This window comes from Mus musculus, chromosome 2, assembly GCF_000001635.26.
Source record: "Mus musculus strain C57BL/6J chromosome 2, GRCm38.p6 C57BL/6J".
Classification (NCBI taxonomy): domain Eukaryota; kingdom Metazoa; phylum Chordata; class Mammalia; order Rodentia; family Muridae; genus Mus; species Mus musculus.
The window spans coordinates 145,815,884-145,830,153 of record NC_000068.7 but is presented as its reverse complement, the minus strand read 5'-3'; the positions used below and the strand labels follow the sequence as shown (position 1 = coordinate 145,830,153).

Below are 14,270 nucleotides of genomic sequence, written 5' to 3'. Positions count from 1 at the left end.
CTTTGTAAATGTCAGTCAAGGGCTCTACCATAGAGTCATACCTCCCCCCCCCCCCCCCCAGCTCTCAAACCAACCCTTCTTTTAAAGATGGACTTGGCTCAGTTTCTAGGACTGGCTTCTCAATGACTCTCTAGCAAGTGCCCCAAGTCTGGAGCAACAGTGAGTAACCTATGGTTTAGACAGGTTTCCACATGTGATATGAGAGGAAACTATTTATTTACTGACTAACATGGTACACGACACAGATAGTGTAAGAAGTCAAAAGACACAGTGACTTTTCATCCAGTGGCTTGACCTGGCTTCCAAGGATGTCATGAATGCACTCTTTAAAGTCCTCAGAACAACAGAGTATTCAGAGTCTCTTTGAGGAAAGACGGGGAAAGAATAAACTGAGGTGGCTTTGAATCCCATATTTGAAGTTACTAAAGGTAACTTTTTAAATAGAGGAAACTGTACTGGGTATAGTAATCTTAAGGGAAGAACTACAAAAATATCTGAACGATATTTATAGTTATGATGCTGTTAGTGGAGTGAGTCAAACTAGTTGAGGAAATACTGAACAGTTCTTCAGACAAACTGACAGTGTATATTGCAGCACACCTGTAATTCCATCAGTTAAGAGGCAGCAGCAAGCAGACCAAGAGTTCTAGGTCGCTGAGCACCCAGGACTTTAATTCCAGCACTTGGCAGGCAGAGGCAAGAATCTTCCTGTGACTTAGAGGCCAGACAGGGACACTTAGTGAGATGCCCTCCTCCACTCCTAAGGTCATGTTCAACTACTCAGCGAACTGGAGTCCAGCTGGGACTATATGAGATGCCACTCAACAAACAAAAATGCAAAACAACGACAAAATCCAACGCTGACCTGGAACCAAGTCAAATATCATCAGTCAATAGCAGAATGGTTTAAAAGTTTTGGTGTGTTCACATAATTGGAATATTATTTTTTTAAAAGTTGAGACAAGCCGGGCGGTGGTGGCGCACGCCTTTAATCCCAGCACTTGGGAGGCAGAGGCAGGTGGATTTCTGAGTTCGAGGCCAAGCCTGGTCTACAGAGTGAGTTCCAGGACAGCCAGGGCTACACAGAGAAACCCTGTCTCGAAAAAACAAAAAACAAAACCAAAACAAGATAATAAAGTTGTCTAAATGTTAAAAAAAAAAAAAAGTTGAGACAAAAGAAATCAGACTTCTAGAGGCATATGCTGTTACGATTCCAGTTATATAAAGTTGGAAATCAGGCAAAGGTAGAGCAGGTGCATAGTGAACTGGGCTCAATTCCCAGTATCAAAATAGAGACAAACAATAACCTCATCAATCAGAAACACCTAGAGCACTGCCAGTCAGGACACTGGTTAAACCTGAAGCAGGTATGACCAGAGGAAACCCTTGGGGAGATTGGGAAACTGTTTTCCAATCTGGTTCCTGGCTGTGGGGTTTCTCTGTGAAAACTCACCTTAGCTACATACTCATGTACTCTTGCTGAATTATATCCAACATTAACGAATTGCTTTAAAAGTGGTAGCTGCGGGGACAGAGTTCTTCAAGAAGGGCACACACAGAGCAGTGTATTGGATACAACTGTCTCACTAGAGACGCGTTCTGATGGAATTCCCTTTCCCCTAGATCAAATGCTCTCAACCTGTGGGTCTCAACCCCACAAAAGACCACTGGAAAAGACAGGTATTTGTATTATGATTCATAACAGAACCAAAATTGTTATGAAGTAGCAACAAAAATAATTTTATGGTTGGGGGATTACCATAGCATGAAGAACTGTATTAAAGGGTCACAGCGTTAGGAAGGCTGAGAACTACTACTCGAGATACAGTTCTCTCTTGGGCTCTGGATCTTCAAGGCAGGAGAGTAGTGGTTTTGATGTAACTGCCCTCTCATTGCTACCATGAAGCTCAAACCTCTAGACAGTCCAAAGGTGGAGGGCAACTGTTACATTATAACAGTATTAACCGGAACTGGCCAAGAAAGCTTTAAATTCCTGTCTGACTGGGGCAGGGTGAGAGGAGAGGAGGCCTACGACCACAGATATCACCCAGGGTTCCAAGTCTCCCTGCACTAACAAGCTGGCAACAAGAGCAATGTCCCTCAATGCCTCTGGCTAGGATGACTCTGTGTGTGTGTGTGTGTGTGTGTGTGTGTGTGTGTGTGTGTCTAGGATCCTCTGTAGTCCTGAAAACCCAGTCTGGGCCAAGAGAATATTTATGAGATTTTTTTTTTTTGTATTCCTCTTCTTTGCCTGAGGACAGAGGAATATGTAGGCTGTCGGCTCAAAATGAAGAGCTCAAAAAAGATGAGGGTGGAACATGGGACCACTTCAGGTCTGGACAGTGTCCCCCAACACAGGCACCTTTCACCCAGAGGGATGTGGTGCAAAACTCTGTTATGTTTCCATTCTCCCCAGCCTTTGGAAGGAGGGAGAGACACAATGCCACATAGAGGGAGCAGACCACCAGAAATGACCCTGCCATCTTCCTTCTGGTTATCTAGCTTCTTTTTGCCAGTGGTGGAATTGGAATTAATCAGTTATTAGCCTACAAGCCAAGGACACCAATAGCCCAGACCTCAGGACTGATACAAGAAGCACAGATAAAGACAGAAGGGAAGGGACCCGGGGCCCATTTTGTGGCCACGGTCTAAGGTCAACCTCACATTTTCTCCCCCCCCCCCCCGCCACTCCTCCTCCTCCTCTTCCTTCCTCTTCTTCTCTCTCCCCTCTCTCTCTCTCTCCCCCTCCCTTCCTTTCTTCCTTCCTTCCTTTTTTCTTTCAAGACAGGCTCTTACTAAGTTATCTAAGTTGTCCTTGAACTCACTGCATAAGCCCAGGTTGGCATGGGACCTGCATTACCCTTCAGACTCCCCAGTGCTAGGATTACAGGCATATACTGTAAGCACTATATACTGCTCAGCACAGCTTTTCTTTTTGTGTACAGTAGTGTGTGTGTGTGTGTGTGTCTGTGTCTGTGTGTGTCTGTGTGTGCATCTTACGCTTGGTATGGGCCTATAACTAACTAATTAGAATCTTCACAGGGCTGCTATGGGCCTGTTGGCCACCTATTCTCCTACAGCTATGGATAATATGTCATATGCCAGACGTGACTCTTGGCCCCAAAATCTAATATAACAAGCCAAACTCCTGCTTTCACGGAATTTGGCCATTTTTGGAGGTAGAAGATGATTAAATAAGCAAATAGGCACACAAATCCCTCAGTACTGGTTCAAGAACCCCCCAGCATATGCAAATCTGTGGATACTAAAGTCTTTTATATAAAATGGTATTGTATTTGCTAATAACCTACTGACATCCCTCTATAAGGGAGGTATGTTGGTATAGACCTATAATCTAAGCATTTGAGAGGCCAAGACAGAACAATCATGGGTTTCAGGTCAATTTAGGCTGCTAGAATGACTGGCACAAACAAACAAACAAACAAACAAGCAAACAAACAAACAAACTTATTTCTGGATTAGTTCCAATATCTAACACAGTACAAAATAGGTTTTTGCTTATATGGCAAATTTCTGCTTATATGACAGCCCAGAAAAGTGGAAAGCATTGTGGCCAGAATACCAGATAGGGATCATGGTGCTGGTGCTGGTGCTGGTGAGAAGGGGTCCCTTCAGGAATCTACTCTAATGGGTGGAACTGCTAGGAGCTGAATACGGATGGAAGAGGGGTTATAAACACGGGGCTGCAGGAATGGCAGGAAGGTTCATGTGAGTGGGTTAGAAAGACCTGGGAGAGAGTAGCTTTGTAAGGGGACCCCAAGGGTTCAATCGCAGTCTCTGTAAGTTTGTTGCAAACCTCTGAACTCATAAAGAGGATCAGCCAGAGAGGACCTAAGTTAGAAATCACCAACATGTTGATGGCATCAAAGCCACAAGACCAGATGGGATTAACTTGAGACTCCAGAGACTTTTCTTGGTAAATATACACTGCATCTGACAGGTCAGATACTGTGCTAAGTCTTTTACAGCCTACAGCTTGTGTATTCTTCCTCAGGATGCTATAAAGTTGCTCTATTATTATTCCTATTTTACTGATGTGGGCATTGAGAACAGAAATCCCCAAATGTCTCAGATATGGCCAACTGCATGAAGAGCGAAGAGATAAAGAGAATAGGTCCAAGAGGTCTGGGTATCCCAGGGTTAAGGGGGTCAAGGAACAAGGGAGCACAGGCTGGAGGCCAGAGCAGCAATGGGAGAGGGGAGAGGAGTCTCCGGTGTGATGTCCATACCCCAAACTTCTGATCCCCTTGCCTCCACTGCCCAAATGCCACCTTCATAGCATGTGCCACTCTACCCTGCTTAGAGACAATTTAACATGTACACAAGGATGTGCGAAGGTGATACGCAGTGCTAGGGATGGAATACAGCGGAGCCACACCCCCAGCCTTCTTTGGTTTCACTTTGAAATGAACATACTGGCCAGAAAGATAGCTCAGCGTGTAAAGTTTTTGATGTGCAACGACAAGGACGAGTTTGGATGCTCAAAACCCATGTAAAAGCTGGACGTGGTGGCTCGTACCTTTATCCTTAGTGCTAGGAGGTGGAGAGGTACTGAAAGTTCAGTGGCCAGCTAGTCTATCTGAAACAGTGAAATCCAAATTCATAAAGGGAACTGTCTCAGAAAAAATAAGGTGGACAACAACAGAGGAAGAGACCCAGAGTTGACTTTTGGCCTCTACTGGCTCCAGTGTGTCTGCGCGCGCGCGCGCGTGGGCAACAATAATGCAAGAGCATCCCAGTGGCTATGCCTTTGCTGCCAACAGAACCCAGAGGTGCCTACTCTGCAGTCACACTAGGAACAGAGCTTCCTCTCTGCTCAGATGACAGCCATCGCTGGTCCCACTTGCAGTAGTAAAGAAACGAGTCTGCTGTGAAATACTGCATTTGTACACTGTACATTTGTACATTTGGTTTTCAAGCATAGCTGTTTTTCCTATGTCATGCCATCAAATTTGATTTAATACACTTAAACATGCTATTCTGAAAAGGAGTCCACGGCACAAGAAAACATTAAGACTGCGAGAACATTTCAGAGTTAACCATGGAGTAGCAAAACGTTAACCCAAGCAAGGGAATAGAGGTCCTTTACTGCCTAGGAAAACTAGCTTGGTATTTAACCCCAGGTTCCATCAATTGAGGAAGTTCAGGCATTTTGCAATGACTATTGGGAGGGACAGGAGAGGCCCTGTCAGACTCATACTTATGGAGAAGGATGTCAGAAGAAGGTGACAAGGGTGCATTTGTTACATCTGGTGCACTGGAAAACTAGCAGCAATTCCCTAGAAAGGGTAGAACTGCTAACTAGCTTCCTCCCTCTCCCTCCTTTCTTCCTTCTCTTCTCTCCCTCTTCCCTCTTCTCCCTCTTTCTAGGTTGAACTTTCCATCCTCCTGCCTCAGCCCCTGAAGTCTCAGGATCACAAGTTCTGTGTGCTCAACCACTTTTCTCTACAGCAGTAATACAACTCCAGGATGGAATTGTGGTCTTGTACCCATGGCTATGTCTTTCTTCGTTCTGGAAACAACTCAAAGTCTCTTTTTCCTACCTCCCTGTTGCCTGGCTCTCCTGATACCTCCATTGGGAAAATGGATAAATTAAAAGCAGTCACTGCTTCTAAAAAATCTTAATGACCAAGAATTGTTGGTTTGATGTTTTAGCCACATTATCAATTTCCACATGAGTAGAACAAGCTTAATAATGGACCTCTCTCTGTCTTTTATAATAGTTAGGAGATACAATGGGCTGGTAGCTTCAAACTCCTGAGGCCAACACATAATAAGCACAATATCTCTATCTCTATCTCGCTATATCTATCTATCTATCTATCTATCTATCTATCTATCTATCTATCTATCTATAAAACAAATATTTGCTACTATGTCTGGCAAGTAAGGTACCTCTAAAAATGAGTAAATTCCATGTTAATGAACACAGTATCCAAGGATATTAGTTTGAACAAATATGTTATTGTGGTGTACTTTTGGTCATTCTTTTTGGTTTTGTTTGCTGATTTGTTTGAGACCAGGTTTATCTATTATGTATCTCTGGCTGACCTGGAACTTGCTATGTAGATCAGGTTAGGCTCAAACTCACAGAGATTGCCTGCCTCTACTTCTGCTGGGACTAAAGGCATTCACTACCATGACCAGTCACGTCCCACACTTTTGATCATTCTTAAATTTGGAAAGAAAAAGATGAAAAGAGATATTAGGGCTGGGAGTGTGGTATACTCAGTGTAGTGAGCCTCAGAAGTGCAACATATACTCAGCATGCACCACAAATAAACACAAGCAATGTTAGTGATTAAATGAACTCCAGCTCTCACCCTATTATCTGCTGAGGTCAGGAAGTAAGATCTCAATGGTTTGCAGCCCACCCCCCCCCCAAAACCTTAATAACCCCTGTGACTTATACTTAGAGGAGATCTTTTTCACTCTGTGTCTGTCCCCTGCAGAGCTTGGGGACATGGTTTCCATTTCTCCTAGACATAGACAAAACAAATGTCACTAAATTCTACTCCTTATCAGCCTAGACTCCAGTTTTGCTTACATATAGCAGTGCAGAGACTAAAGCTCAACCCTGCACAAAAGTTCCAAGAATAGCCTTTGAACTATGGATATGAGATGGGGGGAAAATCTCTAGCTGAAAACCATTGTGCACTGAGCATGTGTGTCAAGTTTATGGGAGAAAACAATGTAACTAATCAAAGTCCATTCACACCAGGGTATAAAGAAAGCACTAAAAGCCAAGAAGCATGGAAGGACACCTGGTCTACCTCCACTACTTTGTAGAAATGGCCAGGAAGTAGAGGGTACCTAGAACTTGCCCAGCTAAGGCAAATGCAGCTCCAGCACCACCTTCTAGCTGCCTAGCAACCGCCTCCCTTGATTGGTGGCTTTTTTTTCCCCTCCCTCAGTCTTGGGCAGAGAACAAGTCAGGCTGGTTTGAAACTTGCCTGGGCAACCAGTGTCACCTGGTTTGTCTGCGTGTCCTGTGACTTGCAAGCAGACTCACATAATAAATCTTAACTTTGTACTATTCCATGCAGCCTCAAGCAGGGAAGAGGGGGTGGGGTGATGAACCTGGTTTTCTAGGCCCCAACCAACACGCCCATCATTCAGTAGCAATGACCTTCTGCTTTTCTGCCAACAACTAAGGCTCTATCAAAGAGCTAAGAGGTTTGACCTTCAACCTACAACCTCACCTCTGACCCCTGTAAAGATAATTTTCCAGTGCAAAACCAGCCCCTCCTACATATTCAAAGAGTATGCAGCATGCCAAATTGGCACAGCCATTTATGACCTCATTTAGTTATAAACCCCCTGATGGCTTTTCAGGTTAATAGCTATTGTAGATCTGAGGATTTTTCTGACCTGAGAATGCAAAATGGGTCCATCCTCTTTAGTTGCTCCCCTTTAAACCTTCTGGAGACTTCCAGGGCTATACTGAATTCTACTTCATGCACGGAAGGTCCGCTGTATTACTCTTTCCATCACTGTGATACGTGACTGACAATTTCCCGGTTCTGGTGCCAGGAGGAATCAAGAAGGTAGAAAGTTCAAGTGCCTTCAAAGCAATTAAAATAAACAAGCAGGCAAGGAGCTTCTAGGCCACTCCCACCTCCTACAGAGAATTTCATCTGGTGGTATCACCACACTCCCAGTGCCCAAACTTTGAAGGAGTGACAGGATTGCCAGCCCTCTTCATTCACCAGCTTCTCTGCGTCCCCCAGCTCGCTGCAACAAGCACCTAGCTTTGTCTTTGATCACCTGTGGGTTTCAGAAGGTTCCAGGCCATTTTCCCGGCTGATATCTGTCTGCACCATCTCCCGTTTCAGTTCTCCGATCTCCGAGGCGATCGTGTCAATGAGCTATACAGAGACAAAAATAGCATGACGTCAGGAAGTGAAGAGGCGGGCCGTGTTCCTAAAGCCAGGGAGCCCTCAACAGATGACCCTCCTACCCCCAGTTTTAAATCTTGGCTCTGTGAATTTCCTCTAACCAGAGGAAAAAATAAAGGGGGAGGAGCAGGTCCCCTTTAAAAAGAGGAAGGACTTGGGTTTTGATATTGGGAAAGAGCTGGGGTTTCAGTATTGTAATAAGGAAAAGATTCTGACACCCAGCTTGGGTTGCTCAACATGAATATAGAAGAATAAATAAATCCTACTCAAACCAGGTCTCCAAACTCATTTTTGTCAAAAGAAATATTTCAAGGATCTCTGTGAGGTAGAGGCCATCTTGGTTTACATAGTGAGTTTTAGACCAGCCAGGGCTACAGAGTGAGACCCTGTCTCAGGAAAAAAAAAAAAAAAATATATATATATATATATATATGTGTGTGTGTGTGTGTGTGTGTGTGTGTGTGTGTGTAACAAGGCATGGTGGCACACAACGATAATCCTAGCAACAAGAGGCTGAGGAAGGGGTATAAAGATTTGAAAGTAGTCTAAGCTACACAACAAGACACTGGTTCAAAAAAAAAAATAGACAAGAAAACAATGCAGTACTTACAAATTCAAATTTGGCAAGATTCTAGGAATAAACCCAGGCCTCATACACACTATGTAAATATTCTACCTGAGCTGTATCTCCAGTTTTCATTGATCAGTTAACTGAGTCATTGAGTGAGCCAGGCCTTACCACGTAGCCTAGGCTAGCCTTGAAGAGCCAGCCTTACCATGTAGCCTAGGCTAGCCTTGAACTCACTAAGTATGACAATTTGGCCTTGAATTTGAGATCCTCCTGCTTCAGTTTCTCTCTTTCACTGTAGTTTTTGATTTGGTGTTTTGAGAAAGGGTTTTTTGCTAGGTCATTCAGGTTGGTCTGAAACTGACTGTGTACACCAAAGCTGACCTACAACTCAAGGCAACCCTCCTGTCTCAACCTCCTGAACAGTAGGATTCTAGACATGAGCTACTACTATGCCTAGCTTAGCCTTTTAAGATGATAAATGTGAAGCCAGTGGGTCATTCTGCTCCCAGCTACATGAAAGGTAAAGGCAGAAGGATCATTTGAACACAGAAGACTAAGACCATACTGAACAACATGGGAATCCTCACACCTGCATGAATGATTGAATGAGTGAACAAATGAATATAAAATCTTGAAATTAAACCATAAAAGCATGGAGACATGTTATGGGGTGGTGGTGGTGGGGAGTTTGCTCAAGGCTAGGAGTGAGTAATTCAGGTTGGGGAAGACCCTGGAGACATCTAGGGGATAACTGTGACCTCTTCTGGTAATGACTTTGGCTGTCTTGTGTCCCTCACCTCTTTTGAAGAGGCCCCATCTCATCCCAAAGGCTGAAGTAAATCTCAGGCTCATCCATTCACCTTGGTTCCTCCCAGCCCAATCCTCCACAAGTCCACCTATCTCCTCTTTGGCATTGCTGAAGACTGAACTCAGGATCTGTGCATACCAGGCCAGTGAGACTCCCCCGAGATACACTCTCCAGCTTCCCAATATGACTAGTCACTGTAAGTGTGTAGAAAGCATGTATGGTTGCTACTCTGTTCCAGACTTTTGAAAGTGCAGCTATTTTTCATATACATGTGGCTTATGCTAACATTCAATGAGACGATTTATAAGCTATTTGAAAAGTCTGACTTCATTTATTCATCCATTCAGCTTCAAACCTTTATGGGCACCCACTTCATGCCAGGCATGAAGTGGAGAGAGTAAGGTTGGCAGGTTTCAGTTTTCACTGGTTGGAGAAATAGACCCCAGAACTGAGTGTTGAGACTTTCTGGATTGAAGGTAGATAAGGGGTACTTAGGGGGTAACTAAGGGGCCTTGCTACCTAGTGTGGGTTATCAGGAAAAGGTGTTTACACAGGAAATAGAGCTCTGAATGACATGAAAAGATCAAAGGAACAGTCTATCATCCATAAAGTTCCAGAACCTGGAAAATGAAGTATGCAAGCACTAGATGATGTTAATATTAATAAAAATATTACACTCTTCATGCCTTTGAGTTTCCTGCAGTAAAAGCCAGTGGGTATTTTTAATTTTGGCAATTGGGAGGTTTACATTTCATGATCTGTAGATACTGTCTAGTTGGATTTGGGGACATAGCTCAGTAGCTGTGGCACTTGTCTAACCAACACAAGGTCCAGAGTTTGATCTACAGCATCAAAAAAAAAAAAAAAAAAAAAAAAAAGAAAAAGAAATCTTGTCTTTGGGCTATACATGCTTGTAAGTGCTGGTGGAGAAAGGGGACACTAGTTAAGAACAATAGCAGGGCCCCAGACAAGGGATCAGCTTGGACTTCTTGGGGTCAGTGAGAAGAGAAAGAAGAGGAAGATCCAGGAACAACTTGCCAGAAATGGATATGATGGTTGAATATGAAATTATGAGAAAAAATAAGTCTAAAATTAAGCTGTAGGGTGTGAGGGTGCACACTTGTGGGCCTGGACAAGAGTCAATAGATCCAAGAATTCAAGATCATCTTTGAACACAGTGAGTTCAGGGTCCAGCCTGGAATAATATCTATCATCTCAAACACAAACAAGGTACTGGAGAAATGGTTCGGTAGTTAACAGTATTACTGATCTATCTGGAGATCAGGGTTCTGATCCTAGCATCCACACTGGGTGTATCATGAAAGCTTAGAACTACAACTAAAACCTCCATGGGTGTTCACCATCGGTGCTCACAAGCACTATGGTCTAGACACAAGAGCTGTATAGCATAGGGCCCCACCCAAGGGACATCCTACCATAGCCTTAAGCAAACCTCACAGATTAGATTCCTACCCCAGCAGCAGGAGTAGTCACCATGTCTCCATTCACCTCTGCAATCTTCATCACTTGGCTACCAACAACACTGGTTTGAACATAAAAGAGGGGACTGCAGGCCCGTGAGATAGCTGAAGATCTGAGTTCAATTCCTGGGTCCCCAGTGGCCTTCCCCAGAAGAAGCAAGAGACCCTGGCAGCTGAGCTGCTTCCTGCAGCCATTGAGCTTATCACTGCACCTTGACTGCAGCTCTTGGCCTTGTCCCCCCTCCCTTCTCTAAACCTCGACAAGCACAGATCCTGTAGTGTGGCTCTCACTTAGTGGTACCAAGCAGGCTAATTACTGAGTACACCATTTCTCTGCACAGTGACCTGAAAGTCAGAAGGTAGATAAATGCAAAAGTTGCTCCTGGATGGATCCCTGACAGAGGGAGACATGTTCTCTCCTTCATCCAATCCCTACTTAGCCCCCACACTTGAAAACATAGAGGGAATCCCTCAAGAACTGGACCAGAGTCAAATGTTCCAGGTCCAGGCCTGCTCTTAGCATTGCTTGTAGACACATTAGGCTCCTCCACCAGCAAATGTCATCACCGAGAGCTACTCCTTCCATTTGGTTCTTCCTAAATTCATTCTTTTGGACATTCTTTGAGGACAGAACCCCTCGAGGAACCCATGTTAAAAGTTAGCAGGAGCGTCTGCAGGAGTCTTCTCCCGCACCTGGTGATATTAACTAAAGCAGTGGTTCTCAGTCTTCCTAATGCTGTGACCCTTTAATACAGTTCCTCATGTTGTGGCAACTCCCAACCATAAAATTATTTTCATTACTATTTTGTAACTCTTTTGCTACTGTTACAGTATTTAATTACCATTTTGCTACTGTTATGAATGGTAATATAAATATCTGTATTTTCCCATAGTCTTAGGTGACCCCTGTAAAAGACCCCCTAAAGGGGTCACAATCCAGATTGAGAACCACTGAACTTAAGTTTCTACGATGTATACAATCCCAACACAAGCATCAATCAAGAGGTCTGAATGTCTCTGCTGATGTCCCACTATGCTGAGGCTATGGTCCAGAGAAGACTGGATGCCAAAGCATCTGCAAAGCTAGTCCACGAGTGTGGCTTCTGACTACTCTGGTCACACAGGAAGCCTGCAGTCCATAGTGAAGGGGATAACAGTGGCTGTTATCTGATCTAGTCAGAGGGTGAGATGGGACCTCAGGTTGACAGGCATAAAGTTTATGAGACAATGATCCTGACTCCCAAACCCCAGCATATCTCTCATCCTCAAAATCCTCATCCACACAGAAACTAAGGTTTGAATCCAACAGATCTATAAAGTACAGCTCAGCATTTGGACTCTCTCTCTCTCTCTCTCTCTCAGCTTTAATTCTAGCTGGAGAGTGTGGAACAGTGGTAACTGGGCCATCTTGGGGGGCTCAGGAAGGCCAGCCTCAAATCCCTCTTCCTCTGTGGGCTGGGTCACCTTGGGCCAGTCACAAGTCTGAAGGGGTGATGCTATGAAAAGGTGACTGGAGGATTGAATACGGCCACTGGTTCCTAAGTATTCTCTTTCCTCTTCCTATATATAGTGCCTCCCATTTTTCAAAATCAAGATGACAGAGAGCTAATTCTAAGGGATGCTTAAGAGGGTCCTTAAGGGCCCTCTCAGCCTGGAAGAGACTCTGATCACCAGCAGCCAGGAAGGATCTGGGGCAGGGGCATCTTTATCTGACCAGAATTCTCCCACCTACTAGGCACCCATTTTCCTCTAACGGGAAGAAAAGTCATTGTATGTAACTCTGTATACACGGGAGGGAGGAGGAAACAGGGAGGGAACCCCAAATCTTTTCTTTTTGGGGGGTTTAGATAAAAGCAGAATAATTCTCTTCAAGGTCAAGTAAAAATAGAACAAGAAAGTGCTTAGAGAGCGAGGCTACAAATCCCTGGTGTCACTCAGGAATGTTATCAATGCTGAGAAGGGATGTGCAGCTGATAGGGCAATGGCTGGAGACCCAGGGTGTGGGAAACGTCGGGCACTTGGCTGCCAGCTTCACAATTTCTTCTATACCCCAATTCATCAACGTGGCCTTGGAGTCTGGTGGGCTTTTGCATTCTGGGAATCAACTGTGTGGGAAAAGGCTTATTCCAGGACCTGAGAAATCACATGATCCAAACAATTCCCTCCCCTGTCTATTTCTGTTGACCTGCTGCTTCGTGGGTCTGGTGGGTACATCCCACACTGGGGGTTTTCCAAAGCCAACTCTGAAAATGATGGGCCCCATCCACACTTGTAAACAATCTTTGTTACTGGAATTATCACCAGGGAATAAAAGGTAGCACGGGCTCCGGGCTCCATTTATAGACAAGAGTTTGTTGATAGTGTTGTTTTGAGACAAGGTCTCACATAGCCTATGCTGGCCTCCAACTTGATATGTACTCAAGGTTGGCCTTGAACTTCTGATCGTCTAGCCTTGGAGTATTAGAATTATAAATGTGTCACTACGACCAGCTATTTTCTTTGTTTTTGTTTTGTTTGAGACAAGGACTCACTTGTACCCCAACCTGGCCTGGAACTATGTAGCCCAGGCTGGCCTCAAACTTGAGGCAATCCTCCTGTCTTACCCTCCTGAGTACTGGGATTACAAAAGCTGGTGACAATGCCCAACTGGATCATTCTTGCTTGTTATCTCTGTGTTTTTTTCACCCAATGGAATGAATCATACCGACATGCTTCCTAGCTTACTTCTGCCATAAGAGTCATTCAACAGAATCCGGTGGGAATCACCTAAATGTGGGGAAATACCCCAATCTTAATTTCCTTTGCTTATTGATCTATTTATAGAAGGGTCATGCCATAGCCCTAGCTGCTCTAATATTTGCTGTGTGACCCAGGCTGGTGTAGAACCCATGACAATCCTCCTACCTCAGTGTCTCCAATGTTAGGTTACAGACGCGCACCTCTACTCCCAGCCGACTTTGACTGTGACAGACACTGGGGTCAACCTCACTGCTTTGCTATCATGAGCAGTGTTGAGCTGAGCATCCTGGGTTTCTCCTTGTGAAGCATATGAAATCTCAGGGAAACACCAGCATCTATGTATTCAGGCTATAGGTGGTGTCACAGTTATCCATGTGCCTTTGCCTTTTTTTTTTAAACTGCCTCTGCCATATTTGAAAGTGTCCATGGCACTTGTCTGAGTTTGATATTCTATTTTTCAAAAATATATATGGGTGGGTGTCATTCCTGCATGTTTGTCTGTATAACACACATGTGAGTTTGGTGCCCTCAGGGGCCAAAAGAAAACACTGGATCTGGAATGTTACAGATGGTTGGGAGCTGCCAAGTGCTTACTGGGAATTGAACCTGTGTCCTCTGGAAGAGCAGCTCTTATCCACTGAGTGATTCCTCCAGCTCTACTGATTTTTAATTGTGTGTGTGTTACATGCACATGCCACAAAACAATCTGGGTCGTGGGTTCTTGCCTTTAACTTATTAAGACAGGGTCTTTT

At 44.3% G+C, this 14,270-nt stretch overlaps 1 protein-coding gene across 5 annotated transcripts in view; it reads right to left on the bottom strand.

The window, feature by feature from the left end:
- Positions 1-14,270, bottom strand: part of Rin2 (Ras and Rab interactor 2) — a 115,890-nt gene that overhangs the window by 57,463 nt on the left and 44,157 nt on the right. For 4 of the 5 annotated variants that reach the window (XM_006500269.1, XM_006500270.3, XM_006500271.4 and 1 more), the window contains one exon: positions 7,789-7,889. In XM_006500269.1, coding sequence (XP_006500332.1) covers positions 7,789-7,889 — 101 coding nt within the window. Of the gene's footprint in view, positions 1-7,392; positions 7,545-7,788; positions 7,890-14,270 lie in introns of all 5 variants that reach the window. The other variant, NM_028724.4, reaches the window with a different exon arrangement.